Source organism: Papio anubis, chromosome 4 (assembly GCF_008728515.1).
Source record: "Papio anubis isolate 15944 chromosome 4, Panubis1.0, whole genome shotgun sequence".
NCBI classification, from domain to species: domain Eukaryota; kingdom Metazoa; phylum Chordata; class Mammalia; order Primates; family Cercopithecidae; genus Papio; species Papio anubis.
In genome coordinates, this window is record NC_044979.1 from 50805894 (window position 1) to 50822138 (window position 16245).

The 16245-nt window shown below is 41.6% G+C and overlaps 1 protein-coding gene across 1 annotated transcript in view; it reads left to right on the forward strand.

Annotated features, from left to right (window-relative positions):
- Positions 1–16245, forward strand: part of LAMB1 (laminin subunit beta 1) — an 85612-nt gene that overhangs the window by 24168 nt on the left and 45199 nt on the right. Inside the window, 5 exon segments of the mRNA XM_031665250.1 lie at positions 577–697; positions 2878–3066; positions 3338–3517; positions 3653–3765; positions 11703–11782. Of these exon segments, the coding sequence (XP_031521110.1) occupies positions 577–697; positions 2878–3066; positions 3338–3517; positions 3653–3765; positions 11703–11782 (683 nt within the window).

Sequence of the window (16245 nt, forward strand, 5' to 3'; positions counted from 1 at the left end):
AAAGGAAAAAATAAATATAAGTGTGATAAATGATTACTTTTTTAAATTTTACTGTCATTCAAAGAAAAATTTAAGTGCTATGCCTGAAGTAAAAGAAACTAAAATAAGCTAGCTAACAAAAACCTTTTAAAATAAATGGTTATTTGGCTTATTGGTAAATCGTGCAGTAATATAAATTGGTTTCCAGGTAGTAGGTATGCATTTAGCTCTACATTATAACTTTTGTAGATTTCTATGACAATAGGTTTTTTTTAAAAAACCTCTTAAGTAACTTTTTTTCTTTTTTTCTTTTTTTTGATCTTAAGTAACTAATTTTGTTCATCTGGGTTCTTTTCATAGATAATAAAATACTTCTTGTGCATCCACTATGTAATAGGAACATTCTAGAAATGGGGCATGTAGCCATCAACAAGACAGACAACTCACTGCAGGGAGGGAGAAAATAAAAACAACCCTTTTCTGTGGTGAGCTAGAGATTAGTACGAAAAAGGGTTTTAAACTTTCAATTGATTATGGAGAAATGTGGCTATTCATACATCTCTTCCTTTGCTCTCTCCTGTTTTTATAACTTTCAAGGTTCATGGACACTGCATGTGCAGGCATAACACTAAGGGCTTAAATTGTGAACTCTGCATGGATTTCTACCATGATTTACCTTGGAGACCTGCTGAAGGCCGAAATAGCAACGCCTGTAAAAGTAAGTCTCTGATGAAGGAACATTTTTTTTTTCTTTTTTTCTTTTTTCTTTTTTTTTTTTTTTTTTTAAGACGGAGTCTCTCTCTGTCGCCCTGGCTGGAGTGCAGTGGCACTATCTCCGCTCACTGCAAGCTCCCCCTTCCGGGTTCATGCTATTTTCCTGCCTCAACCTCCCAAGTAGCTAGGACTACGGGTGTGATGGGACATTTTAAATCTATTCAGTCTCTAGTATCCATTTCCTAATTAGAGGTACTGTGACAGTATACTGTTATGCAGAGGGAAGAAAAGTTACTGTCTTTTTTCCAGCTTCACCCTGATACTCCTAGACAACCAACAATATGCATTCAGTTAAATAATTAATATTTACTAAGCAGCCCCTACGTGTTTGACACTGACCTGAGTAGTTTGGCAGCTACAGTAGAAAACTGAGGTGCTGTCCTTGACATTGTACCTGGTTTTTTTGTTTTTGTTTTTTTTCGTTTGTTTGTTTGTTTTTGTTGCCTAGGCTGGAGTGCAGTGGCACGGTCGGCTCACTGCAACCTCTGCCTCCCGGGTTCAAGCGATTCTCCTGGAGGAGCTGAGATTACAGGCGCGTGCCACCATGCCCTGCTAATTTGTTTTGTATTTTTAGTAGAGAAGGGGTTTCATCATGTTGGTCAGGCCGGTCTTGAACTCCTGACCTCAAATGATCCACCCACCTCGGCCTCCCAAATTCTGGGATTACAAGTGTGAGCCACCACACCAGGACTTCATTTGTACCTGTTTTTAAGACAAGATGACCACGAGAGAAAATGAAAGAAAAATATGACATGGTAGCTGATGAAGGTCTAAGAGATATGGAGTAGTGTTTTCCACCCTGTTTTTGTGCCAGCCCAGCTGCGACCTCTGGCATACCTCCCTCCATCCATCTCAGGGGTTTTATCTGGGTGGAGGTGTAACCAGCAACACCACTGCCCCTCCCCACTCCACACACAGTGATTCTGATACATGTCCTCCCCTTGAAGAGCAGCTCTGCCTTTGCCCCCACTGAGAAGGACTATTTGAGAAGTTCAGCAACCAGTGAGAGCTGGAGTGGTCAAGGCTTTGTAGGTAAAACCCAGATGGCCCTTGATGGATACTTAACTTGGAGAAGGAAGAAAGAAAAGAAGGAAGGGAGGGAGGGAGGGAGGAGGGAGGGAAGAGGGGAAGGAAGAGGGGGGAGGGGGAGGGGAGGAAGGAGAAGAAAGAAAAGGAAAAAAGAAGAAGGCAGGTGGAAGGGAGTTCGGGTGAGAACAACAACATGAAGCACAAGGTCGCAAGGACATTCTTGAAACCATCACAGAGTCCATGCTGGGAAGGATTACTCCAAGGTTTAGTTCAACCAGTGTATTGAGAACAGTACTCTGTTGGGTACCAAGGATGTGAGTAGATAAGACACAGTCCCTCTTCTGCAGGCTGTTGTGTTGCAGGGGGAGACAGGCAAGGTGGGAGGCTGGAGTGCAGAGCCCCAGGAGGGCCAGGCTGAGTCAAGCTTCCCTGTGCAAAGACAAGAATGGGATTGTTAAACCTGAAAGCAAGATGATTAAAGCTGGGTGGTGCCAAGATGACTCCCGAATGGGCTCACAGAGGGAAGTGCTGCACCCAGGGAGGCCAGCTAGCTGGCTGTTAAACAGACCTTCCTTCTCACTGTGTTCTGGCCTGGTGTGGTGGTGGTGGGAATATGGGAATACGGAGGAGGGACTCCATCCTCAGGCCTCACGGTCCTCGAAGCACGGAGCCCGTGGACAGGCTTTCCTAGCAGCACAGCATCTGGAAAGTCCCTTGCTGCAGTGTCCTTCCATCCAGTCCCACCCCGAGTGGACCAGAATGCGCCCTCAGTGGGACGGCAGCCATCCTCTGTCATACGCGTCCAAAGGGACTTTCCCTTAGAGGTTTTCATTTTTCATAGCCCATTCTCTTCCACAGAGGTCAGACAACTGTTTATTTCATAAAGCTCACATTTTTGAGGTTTCTCATCTACTTTAGGGTTTAAACAGTGTCATCAGTGGATGCATCCTTTTTCCCCAGGAGTCCTGCCTGTTGACTGCCATTTTGTCTGAACTTAGTCCCTGGTTTCCTAAATGATGTTCCTTCCTGCCACCCCCATCCTCCATTGGTCCATAGATTTAAAAGGCTTTTCTTGATGTTGCTCTTGTCACACAGAATGTAACTGCAATGAACATTCCAGCTCATGTCACTTTGACATGGCTGTTTACCTGGCCACGGGGAACGTCAGCGGAGGCGTGTGTGATGACTGTCAGCACAACACCATGGGGCGCAACTGTGAGCAATGCAAGCCGTTTTACTACCAGCACCCAGAGAGGGATATCCGAGATCCTAATTTCTGTGAACGTATGTTGGGAAATGTCACTATGTGGGACCTACTTCAGATTGCCTTCCAAATTGAATAGTCTGTAGTCTCGGAGCTCATAGTATGAGCAGCAAAACCAACATTGTTATTGTAGTTGCAGTCGAAGATGCTGGGAGTGGAATTCACTTGGTAGTTGTGCTGCTTTTAGTCGACTTTTGTGAGGTTTAGAGGTTTGAAGGGAATATATGTATTTATACAAAGATACATTGAGTTTCCTTCTGATTTTAACCTGGCGCTTTGCATTCTTCTCAGGATGTACATGTGACCCAGCTGGCTCTCAAAATGAGGGAATTTGTGACAGCTATACTGATTTTTCTACTGGTCTCATTGCTGGCCAGTGTCGGTGTAAATTACATGTGGAAGGAGAACATTGTGATGTTTGCAAAGAAGGCTTCTATGATTTAAGTGGTGAAGATCCATTTGGTTGTAAATGTAAGTCTCTTTGCTAAAAAGTTTGGGAGTTTTCTTGTCTTTGGGATTCCCATTTTATTTTGTAATTCTAAAGCCAGATTATTATTTGAAACTCATGTGGTCTGTGTTTCTCCACTTCATTTTGTTTTAATACAGCTTGTGCTTGCAATCCTCTGGGAACGATTCCTGGAGGGAATCCTTGTGATTCCGAGACAGGTCACTGCTACTGCAAGCGTCTGGTGACAGGACAGCATTGTGACCAGTGCCTGGTAAGTAAATCCTCATTACATGGGGATGGCTAGTTTGTGAGACTGACATGTTTTATTTTTTATTTTTATTTTTAATATACTTTAACTTCTAGGGTACATGTACACAACATGCAGGTTTGTTACATAGGTATACATGTGCCATGTTGGTGTGCTGCACCCATTAACTCGTCATTTACATTAGGTATTTCTCCTAATGCTATCCCTCCCACTCCCCCCACCCCACGACAGACCCCGGTGTGTGATGTTCCCCACCCTGTGTCCAAGTGATCTCATTGTTCAATTCCCACCTAGGAGTGAGAACGTGCAGTGTTTGGTTTTCTGTCCTTGGGATAGTTTGCTCAGAATGATGGTTCCCAGCTTCATCCATGTCCCTACAAAGGACATGAACTCATCCTTTTATATGGCTGCATAGAATTACATGGTGTATATGTGCCACATTTTCTTAATCCAGTCTGTCATTGATGGACATTTGGTTTGGCTCCAAGTCTTTGCTATTGTGAATAGTGCCACAATAAACATACGTGTGCATGTGTCTTTATAGCAGCATGATTTATAATCCTTTGGGTATATACCCAGTAATGGGATGGCTGGGTCAAATGGTATTTCTAGTTCTAGATCCTTGAGGAATCACCACATTGTCTTCCACAATGGTTGAACTAATTTACACTCCCACCAACAGTGTAAAAGTGCTATTTCTCCACATCCTCTCCAGCACCTGTTGGTTCATGACTTTTTAATGATCGCCATTCTAACTGGTGTGAGATGGTATCTCATTGAGGTTTTGATTTGCATTTCTCTGATGGCGAGTGATGATGAGCATTTTTTCATGTGTCTGTTGGCTGCATAAATGTCTTCTTTTGAGAAGTGTTCGTGTCCTTTGCCCACTTTTTGATAGGGTTTTTCTTTTTTTTTTCTTGTAAATTTGTTTGTTTTTTGTAGATTCTGGATATTAGCCCTTTGTCAGATGGGTAGATTGCAAAAATTTTCTCCCATTCTGTAGTTTGCCTGCTCACTCTGATGGTAGTTTCTTTCGTTGTGCAGAATCTCTTTAGTTTAATTAGATCCCATTTGTCAGTTTTGGCTTTTGTTGCCATTGCTTTTGGTGTTTTAGTCATGAAGTCCTTGCCCATGCCTATGTCCTCAGTGGTATTGCCTAGGTTTTCTTCCAGGGTTTTTATGGATTTAGGTCTTACATTTAAGTCTTTAATCCATCTTGAATTAATTTTTATATAAGGTGTAAGGAAGGGATCCAGTTTCAGCTTTCTACATGTGGCTAGCCAGTTTTCCCAGCACCATTTATTAAATAGGGAATCCGTTCTCCATTTCTTGTTTTTGTCAGGTTTGTCAAAGATCAGATGCTTGTAGATGTGTGGTATTTCTGAGGGTTCTGTTCTGTTCCATTGGTCTATATTTCGGTTTGGTACCAGTACTATGCTGTTTTGGTTACTGTAGCCTTGTAGTATAGTTTGAAGTCAGGCAGCATGATGCCTCCAGCTTTGTTCTTTTGGCTTAGGATTGTCTTGGCAGTGTGGGCTCCTTTTTGGTTCCATATGAACTTTAAAGTAGTTTTTTCCAATTCTGTGAAGAAAGTCATTGGTGGCTTGATGGGGATGGCATTGAATCTATAAATTACCTTGGGCATGGAATGTTCTTCCATTTGTTTGTGTCCTCTTATTTTGTTGAGCAGTGGTTTGTAGTTCTCCTTGAAGAGGTCCTTCACATCCTTTGTAAGTTGGATTCCTAGGTATTTTATTCTCTTTGAAGCAATAGTGAATGGGAGTTCACTCACGATTTGGCCTCTGTCTGTTACTGGTGTATAGGAATGTTTGTGATTTTTGCACATTGATTTTTGTATACGGAGACTTTGCTGAAGTTGCTTATCAGCTTAAGGAGATTTTGGGTTGGGACGATGGGGTTTTCTAAATATACAATCATGTCATCTGCAAACAGGGACAATTTGACTTCTTCTTTTCCTAATTGAATACCTTTTATTTCTTTCTCCTGCCTGATTGTCCTGGCCAAAACTTCCAACACTGCATTGAATAGGAGTGGTGAGAGAGGGCATCCCTGTCTTGTGCCAGTTTTCAAAGGGAATGCTTCCAGTTTTTGCCCATTCAGTATGATATTGGCTGTGGGTTTGTCATAAATCGCTCTTATTATTTTGAGAAACATCCCATCAATATCTAGTTTATTGAGAGTTTTTAGCATGAAGGGCTGTTGAATTTTGTCAAAGGCCTTTTCTGCATCTATTGAGATAATCATGTGGTGTTTGTCTTTGGTTCTGTTTGTACGATGGATTACGTTTATTGATTTGCTTTTTGATATGCTGTTGAATTCAGTTTGCCAGTATTTTATTGAGGATTCTCGCATCAATGTTCATCAGGGATATTGGTCTAAAATTCTCCTTTTTTTGTTGTGTGTCTGTCAGGCTTTTGTATCAGGATGATGCTGGCCTCATAAAATGAGTTAGGGAGGATTCCCTCTTTTTCTATTGATTGGAATAGTTTCAGAAGGAATGGTACCAGCTCCTCTTTGTACCTCTGGTAGAATTCGGCTGTGAATCCATCTGGTCCTGGATTTTTTCGTTGGTAGGCTATTAATTATTGCCTCAATTTCAGAGCCTGCTATTGGTCTATTCAGGGATTCAACTCCTTCCTGGTTTAGTCTTGGGAGAGTGTATGTGTCCAGGAATTTATCCATTTCTTCTAGATTTTCTAGTTTATGTGCGTAGAGGTGTTTATAGTATTCTCTGATGGTAGTTTATATTTCTGTGGGATCAGTGGTGATATCCCCTTTATCATTTTTTATTGCATCTATTTCATTCTTTTCTCTTTTCTTCTTTATTAGTCTTGCTAGCAGTCTATCAATTTTGTTGATCTTTTCAAAAAAACAGCTCCTGGATTCATTGATTTTTTGAAGGGTTTTTTGGTGTCTGTATCTTCTTCAGTTCTGCTCTGATGGTCTTAGTTGTTTCTTGCCTTCTGCTAGCTTTTGAATGTGTTTGCTCTTGCTTCTCTAGTTCTTTTAATTGTGATGTTTGGGTGTCGATTTTAGATCTTTCCTGCTTTCTCTTGTGAGCATTTAGTGTTATAAGTTTCCCTCTACACACTGCTTTACATGTGTCCCAGAGATTCTGGTATGTTCTGTCTTTGTTCTCATTGGTTTCAAAGAACATCTTTATTTCTGCCTTCATTTGGTTATTTACACAGTAGTCATTCAGGAGCAGGTTGTTCAGTTTCCATGTAGTTGAGCGGTTTTGATTGAGTTTCTTAGTCCCGAGTTCTAGTTTGATTGCACTGTGGTCTGAGAGACAGTTTGTTATAATTTCTGTTCTTTTACATTTGCTGAGGAGTGCTGTACTTCCAACTATGTGTTCAATTTTGGAATAAGTGCGATGTGGTGCTGAGAAGAATGTATATTCTGTTGATTTGGGGTGGAGAGTTCTGTAGATGTCTATTAGGGCTGCTTGATGCAGAGCTGAGTTCAATTCCTGGATATCGTTGTTAACTTTCTGTCTCGTTGATCTGTCTAATGTTGACAGTGGGGTGTTAAAATCTCCCATTATTATTTGGTGGGAGTCTAAGTCTCTTTGTAGGTCTCTAAGGACTTGCTTTATGAATCTGGGTGCTCCTGTATTGGGTGCATATATATTTAGCATAGTTAGCTTTTCTTGGTGAAATGATCCCTTTACCATTATGTAATGGCCTTCTTTGTCTCTTTTGATCTTTGTTAGTTTAAAGTCTGTTTTATCAGTGACTAGGATTGCAACCCCTGCTTTTTTTTTTTTTTGTTTTCCATTTGCTTGGTAGATCTTCTTCCGTCCCTTTATTTTGAACCTATGTGTATCTCTGCACATGAGATGGGTCTTCTGAATACAGCACACTGATGGGTCCTGACTTTATCCAATTTGCCAGTCTGTGTTTTTTAAATGGAGCATTTAGCCCATTTACATTTAAGGTTAATATTGTTATGTGTGAATTTGATCCTGTCATTATGATGTTAGCTGGTTATTTTGCTCGTTAGTTGATGTAGTTTGTTCCTAGCATCAATGGCCTTTACAATTTGTCATGTTTTCTCAGTGGCTGGTACCGGTTGTTCCTTTCCATGTTTAGTGCCTCCTTCAGGAGCTCTTGTAAGGCAGGCCTAGTGGTGACATAATCCCTCAGCATTTGCTTGTCTATAAAGGATTTTATTTCTCCTTCACCTATGAAGCTTAGTTTCGCTGGATATGAAATTCTGGGTTGAAAATTCTTTTCTTTAAGAATGTTGAATATTGGCCCCCACTCTCTTCTGGCTTGTAGAGTTCTGCCGAGAGATCTGCTGTTAGTCTGATGGGCTTCCCTTTGTGGGTAACCCGACCTTTCTCTCTGGCTGCCCTGAACGTTTTTTCCTTCATTTTAACTTTGGTGATTCTGACAATTATGTGTCTTGGAGTTGCTTTTCTCGAGGAGTATCTCTGTGGTGTTGTCTGTATTTCCTGAATTTGAATGTTGGCCTGCCTTACTAGGTTGGGGAAGTTCTCCTGGATAATATCCTGAAGAGTGTTTTCCAACTTGGTTCCATTCTCCCCATCACTTTCAGGTACACCAATCAAATGTAGATTTGGTCTTTTCACATAGTCCCATATTTCTTGGAGGCTTTGTTCATTTCTTTTTACTCTTTTTCCTCATTTGATCGCTTCATTTCATTCATTTGATCTTCAGTCACTGATATCCTTTCTTCCACTTGATCGAATCAGCTGCTGAAGCTTGTGCATGCGTCACGTAGTTCTCGTGCATGGTTTTCAGCTCCATCACGTCATTTAAGGTCTTCTCTGCGCTGTTTATTCTAGTTAACCATTCATCTAATCTTTTCTCAAGGTTTTTAGCTTCTTTGCGATGGGTTCAAACATCCTCCTTTAGCTCGGAGAAGTTTGTTATTACCGACCTTCTGAGGCCTACTTCTGTCAACTCGTCGAAGTCATTCTCTGTCCAGCTTTGTTCCGTTGCTGGCAAGGAGCTGTGTTCCTTTAGAGAAGAAGAGGCACTCTGATTTTTAGAATTTTCAGCTTTTCTGCTCTGGTTTCTCCCCATTTTTTTATCTACCTTTCGTCTTTGATGATGGTGACATACAAATGAGGTTTTGGTGTGGATGTCCTTTCTGTTCATTAGTTTTCCTTTTAACAGTCAGGACCCTCAGCTGCAGGTCTGCTGGAGTTTGCTGGAGGTCCACTCCAGACCCTGTTTGCCTGGGTATCACCAGCGGAGGCTGCAGAATAGCAAATGTTGCTGCCTGAAGATTTCTCTGGAAGCTTTGTCTCAGAGGGGCACCCGGCTGTATGAGGTATCAGTCAGCCCCTACTGGGAGGTGTCTCCCAGTTAGGCTACTCAGGGGTCAGGGACCCACTTGAGGAGACAGTCTGTCCATTCTCAGATCTCAAACTCCATGCTGGGAGAACCAGTATTCTCTTCAAAGCTGTCAGACAAGGATGTTTAAGTCTGCAGATTTCTGCTGCCTTTTGTTCAGCTACGCCCTGCCCCCAGAGGTGGAGTCTACAGAGGCAGGCAGACCTCCTTGAGCTGCGGTGGGCTTTGCTTACCTACTCAAGCCTCAGCAATGGCAGACACCCCTCCCCCAGCCTTGCTGCCGCCTTGCAGTTCTATCTCAGACTGCTATGCTAGCAGTGAGCAAGGCTCCATGGGCGTGGGACTCTCCAAGCCAGGTGCTGGATATAATCTCCTGGTGTGCCATTTGCTAAGACCGTTGGAAAAGCACAGTATTAAGGTGGGAGTGTCCCGATTTTCCAGGTACCCTCTGTCACGGCTTCCCTTGGCTAGGAAAGGGAATTCCCCAACCCCTTGTGCTTCCCAGGTGAGAAGATGCCCCGCCCTGCTTCGGCTCATACTCTGTGGGCTGCACCCACTGTCCAACAAGCCCCAGTGATATGAACCCAGTACCTCAGTTGGAAATGCAGAAATCACCCGTCTCTGCATTGCTCACGCTGGGAGCTGTAGACTGGAACTGTTCCTATTCGGCCATCTTGGAACCAGATCTTCGAGGATGACATGTTTTAATAGAGAAAGCTTTTTGCCATTGTAGAGTCTACCATCACCCTCACATGTACATGTTAAAAGACATGAGTAGACAATTCACACAATAGGAATTACTAATGGATAATTTGACAAGATGTTCACCGTCACTGTTAGAAGTGTAAAGTAAAGCCACAATAAAATACCGCTTTTATAGACACAATTAACACAAGTTTTTAAAAATGGGAATGCTTACTATTAGGACATCATGAGGTACTGGTACTTCTTGGCTGCTGATGGGAATCCACATTGGTTTGTACTTTTGTGAAAAGCATTTTGGAGATACGTATCAGTAGCTTATAGAAATGTGCATACCCTTTGACCCAGTAATCCCACTTTATTCTAATGAAATAATCAGAAAATTGGACAAAGATTTATTCACCAGAAGACTCATTGCATCTTTTATTAATCATAGCAGAAGACTTGGAAACAACAGTGGAAAAATAGTTAAGTAAGTGTGGGGACTTCTATACAATGTAATATTTGGTTGCCACTGAAAATGACAATAACATCAGGAAATGCTCATGCTGCTTGCTATATTTAAAAAAAAAAAAACACAGGATGTGAATAGTGTCTTGATTATGTAGGAAATAAAATTCATCAAGGAAAACAAAATCTGGAAGGAAATACACCAAAAAGTTCACTGTAATAATTCTGAGTAGGAAAATTATGAGATAAGTTTTTAGAAATCTGTATTTTTAATAACATTGTTATACTTTCTCATTTAGGGAGGATTCACTAGCCCCAAATTATTATGACCATTAAATATGTATATTTATATATAATCCTAATACATTCTTAAAGGAGATTTCTGGAAGTCTAATTTAAATTGATGAGCCTGGTCGGGTGTGGTGGCTCATACTTGTAATTCCAGTGCTTTGGGTAGCCGAGGCAGGGGGAGTGCTTGAGGTCAGGAGTTTGAGACCAGCCTGGGCAACATGGCAAGAGCCCATCTCTAAAATTTTTAAAAATCATAAATAAAATAGGCCAGGCACAGTGGCTCATGCCTGTAATCCCAGTACTTTGGGAGGCTGACACAGGTGGATCACTTGTGGTCAGGAGTTCGAGACTAGCCTGGCCAACATGGTGAAACCCTCTCTCTACTAAAAAAATACAAAAATTAGCTGGGTGTGGTGGCACATGCCTGTAATCCCAGCTACTCGGGAGGCTGAGGCAGGAAAATTGCTTGAAACCAGGAAGTAGAGGTTGTAGTGAGCTGGGATCACACCACTGTACTCCAGCCTGGGTGACAGAGCAAGACTTGGTCTCAAAAAAATAAAAAAAGTAAATTGGTGAACCTGTTTTTATATACTCATTTTTGAAGTGCACAGAGCTCCTCTTCCCTATATAGATACTGTTCCATTTCTCTTTATTTCCATCTCTAGTGCTCTAAAGACTTGATTTCCTTACCACTCAGTTGTGAGAATAGTCGTAGCTGTATGCTATATTTCCACATAAATTCTTGGAGGGCTTTCTGTATGGGATTTATGACAGACTGAACTGAGGGCAAATTTAAAGGCCTGCCAAACACTTACCATACTTCTCTTACAGCCAGAGTAATTCTAATGAGGAAAGTTGGTATCTTTACTGCTTGCTCTCATTAGTTGTCGAATGGAGGTTATCTGTAGGGCAAAGCAGCTAGGCTGTGACCTGGCATGATCACGTGATTGTGGACGGCTCTCCAACTCCAGTGCCTGCAGCTCAGGTTCCTTCATTTCAGAATACTGCTGCCTTTTGTTGGCTTTCTGCTTTAATGATGAAAATGAGCATTTGATGGAACAGCCGAAACACGATTTAACTTGCTCCTTGCTGAATCTATTGTATAATTACAGAAACCTACTGTTACATGTTTCATGTTCTGTTCTGCAGCCAGAGCACTGGGGCTTAAGCAATGATTTGGATGGATGTCGACCATGTGACTGTGACCTTGGGGGAGCGTTAAACAATAGGTAAGTGGAGCTCCACCTATGCTCTTGTCCTCAGCCTTCCAGGAAAGTCGTGACTTCTAGGAATGAGTGACATTCAATTGTTTCTCAAAAAGATATGCAAAATATATTTTTATATGTCTTGATAAATGTGTGTAGGTACCTCTATGGACTAGATTCCCAGTGATGGAACTGCTAAGTCAAAGTACATATGTATTGTTAATTTTAATAGAGAATGTTAGATTGTTCCAGACATATTGAACTAGTCTATTTTCCTATCAGTTACAAAAGTACCTTCTCCCCCATCCCCAGCAACAGTTGTTATCATCAACCATTTTATTTTTCAACAGTCTAAAAACATGGAAAATGGACTCCTGTTTTAATTTGTGTAGAGAATCTTTTCATTTTCTTTTTTTTTGCAACTTCCAAACCCATTAATGAAAATTACATAAAATAATGTTTAGCTCCTTAAATACGCTAGTATTCCTTGAATAAATGAAGCATAAAGCTCCACCAGAAGCTATCAGAACACACATTTGGCAAGATGTTAAATCTGTGGGAGTTTAACCACCTTCAAGTCAAAGAGAATGTTGGTCTCTGTTCCTGGCTCAGAGTCAGAACATCTGGAACAGATAGTGTAAGTGACTGCTGAGAGAATAGACAGATGTTTCCCTGTGACCTTGAGTCTTCCCAGAGAGAACACTCTGAATTCATTGAGCAAGCTTCATGTACTCAAAAACGGACTTTCTTTCCCAATTATTTCCCAACACCATAGAAGTCTGCTGGGAAGGAATGAGGTTGTCAGCAGCAAGAACATGTTGTGTTTGTCCTCTTTATTTGGGTTTGTTCTGTTCGAGGTCGTGCCATAGACTCAGTACAGCATGTAGCCTCTGAAATCCAGTGTGAATTTCTGTTCTTAGAAAACCTCCAGAGACGAGGAAGCTAGGATAATTCCATAAAAGCAGGGAAGAAGACAGAATGCTGTCTGCTTGTGGAATCGCTTTTCTGACTTTCCTTTGTGACTCCCAGAACACATGTTGAATCCTTTAGTAAATGACTCCTCCATTCAAAGCTGTCATCACTCCTAAAGTCCTTCTTGATGAGATGAAAGTGGCATAGCAGTTCCCCAAATTATGTCATAAACTCAGGAATGTCCTATGGTTCTTAACCCTAAGTAATTTTTGTTCCTACACTCCCTTCCTCTTTTTCTCTATTCCACACACACTTCCTGTCTGTCTCCACCCACGGACAGGCCCTAGCCTGCCCTCTAATCTCTCCTGCAAAAATGTATAAAAACCAGAATGTATTCAACCAGAGAGTTTGGGAAGCAAAATTATCTAGTAAAGATCTTTAAAGCAGGTAATCATCTGATCTTTCCAGCATGATTGATGGGATGCCCTATCTTTAAGAATCATTGGTGGAGGGGCAAAAAAGAACATTTAAACATGCCTTCTAGTCTGGTGACTCCAGAGTGTTTTATGGTGATCCTTTGCAAACTTGTTTTCCCTCAAGAGGAATTTCCCCAAGGAGCCCCTTAGGCAACTGAAGCACTGATTCTGCTGGGAGATCTGCACACATGCCACTGGGGAAATATTTGCTGGATGATTGGTTTGTTGCAATCACTCATCAAAACCTTTTACCTGATAATATTTCTTTGCTTTGCCTTGGATACACAGTAGGTACTGAATAAATGCTGATTGAGTAGAAGAATTAAAAAATAAAATATTTCTAAGATGTTAAAAACTAGATATGTATTCGTTAGGAGAGGCAATCTCTAAATGTGATCCCAGACACTCCTTAGTTACTTTGGTGAGGGACAGAATTAAGCATAAAAATCACTGGAAGTGGTAAAAGCTTTAAGATGTGTCGTACAGTGAGCCGAATGGATTTTTGGTAGTATGACAAAAGTTTAATAATCCATGTCTATTACATTGACAACTAACCTGAACTTTGGAATACTAAAGAAGTGGCCAGGCATGTTGGCTCACGCCTGTAATCCTAGCACTTTGGGAGGCCAAGGCAGCCAGATCACCTGAGGTCAGGAGTTCGAGACCAGCCTGGCCAACATGGTGAAACCCCGTCTCTACTAAAAATACAAAAATTAGCCAGGTGTGGTGGCACCTGCCTGTAATCTCAGCTACTCAGGAGGCTGAGGCAGGGAGAATCGCCTGAATCTGGAAAACAGAGGTTGCAGTGAGCCGAGATCACACGATTGTACTCCAGCCTGGGCGACAGAGTAAGACTCTATCTCAAAACAAAAAAGTAAGACCTAATTAATTTAAATAATGTAACGGAAGCCAAGTTAATGAAGTTTTGCCTAGTAGATTACCTGTTTTAATGAAAAAGAATTGGCAGTGGTTGCTAGGTAAATGCTACTTGTAAATGTTTAATAACATTGAAAAATATAAACATTTTTACAGCATCCTTCAAAACTATTTTAACAATGAAATGTAGAGTTTTCATATCTGACTTGAAGCCCATCCCCCCCCTTTTTTTTTTTGAGGCAGAGTCTCGCTTTGTCACCTAGACTGGGGTGCAGTGGCGTGATCTCAGCTGACTACAACCTCCGCCTTCTGGGTTCAAGCAGTTTTCCCACCTCAGCCTCCCGAGTAGCTGGGTCTACAGGTGCCAGCTACAACACTCAGCTAATTTTTGTATTTTTAGTAGAGATGGCGTTTCACCATGTTGGTCAGGCTAGTCTTGAACTCCTGACCTTAAGTGATCTGCCTGCCTCAACCTCCCAAAGTACTGGGATTATAGGCTTGAGCCACCATGCCTGACTCCACCTCTTTTTTGAACTTACCATGCTGAAGCCCCGAACCCTCCCTTGATGCATTACTTCTGCATCTCTTTTAACATTTATTTTGCTCTTACAGTTGTATTAAAAAGGTCTCTTTGGACAGGGATTAATGTCGTCTTTGTTTTTGCATCTCACTTGGCACCCAGCACGGTGGACCTGGCAGGTGCTCAATAAATAAGGGACTAAAATTTATTGTGCTTCAAGTCCAGAACAGAAGTTAGTAGATATTTTTATCATTGTATTGAATGACTATGGTATAGCTAAGCCTTTGTTAATTATAATCATGTACTGCATAATAACATTTCGGTCAAGGATGGACCACACATACAATGGTGGTCCCATAAGATACTGTATTTTAACTGTAGCTTTTCTACATTTTGATATGGTTGAATACACAAATCCATGCCGTTGTGTTACAATTGCCTGTGGTATTCAATACAGTAATATGCTGTACAGGTTTGTACCTTAGGAGCAATAGGCTATGCTATACAGCCTGGGTGTGTAGTAAGCTATGTCATCTAGGTTTGTGTAGGTACACTCTATGATGGTCACACAACAACAACATTGTCTAACAACACATTTCTCAGAACATATCCCCATCATGACTATACCGTGATAGAACAGGATTATAGAACATAGGTCCTACCGAAAAGGAAGTGTCCTAGTTGGGGGTGGGGAGGAATGCCACCCTGAGAAAATGAATGGTGCTGACTGAACACTGTGGTTGGTTATTATGAATGATGCTTTTTATGCTTTAATATTTTTCTGCCTAATTCCTTAGTAATAGAGAAAGGTTAAAATTCCATTTTCCCTATTCATCACCATTTAAATGAAATGGAATTTTTAAATGTTGTCAATTTCTATATTTGTGATAAATCTGTTTTGTGTTTTTTTGTTTTTTTGTTTTTTTGAGATGGAGTCTCGCTCTGTTGCCCAGGCTGGAGTGCAGTGGCACCATCTCGGCTCACTGCAAGCTCCGCCTCCCGGGTTCATGCCATTCTCCTGCCTCAGGGTCCCAAGTAGCTGGGACTACAGGCATCTGCCACCACACCAGGATAATTTTTTGTATTTTTAGTAGAGACGGGGTTTCACCGTGTTAGCCAGAATGGTCTCGATCTCCTGACCTCATGATCTGCCCGCCTCGGCCTCCCAAAGTGCTGGGATTACAGGCATGAGCCACCACACCCAGCCATAAATCTATTTTTTTAAGAAATAATCTTGGCCTTCACCCACTGAGAAGACATAGGGCCTATATTAGTTTTCTGTTGCTGCCATAACAAATGACCACAATTTGGTTGTTTAAAACAATATGTTTATTATTTTCCAGTTCTATGTGTCAAATACAGTCTCAGTGGACCAAAATCTCCATGTTGGTAGGGCTGCAATGTTTTCTGAAGGCTCTAAAGGAGAATCTGTTTCCAGCTCATTTGGGTTGTTGGCAGCATTCTGCTCCTTGCAGTCATAGGCTCAGGTTCCCCTTCTTTTGCTGGCTGTCATCTAAGGGCTATTCTTGGCCTCTAGAGCTACCCACATTCCTCGACTCATGGTCCCCTCTCTCCATCTTCAAAGCCACCACTAGGTCAAATCCTTCTCATGGCACAGCTCTCTGACCCAGTTACTTCTGTGCCTGCCTCTCCAACTTTTAAGAATTTATCTGATTAGATTGGGCCCACCCAGATCATCCAAT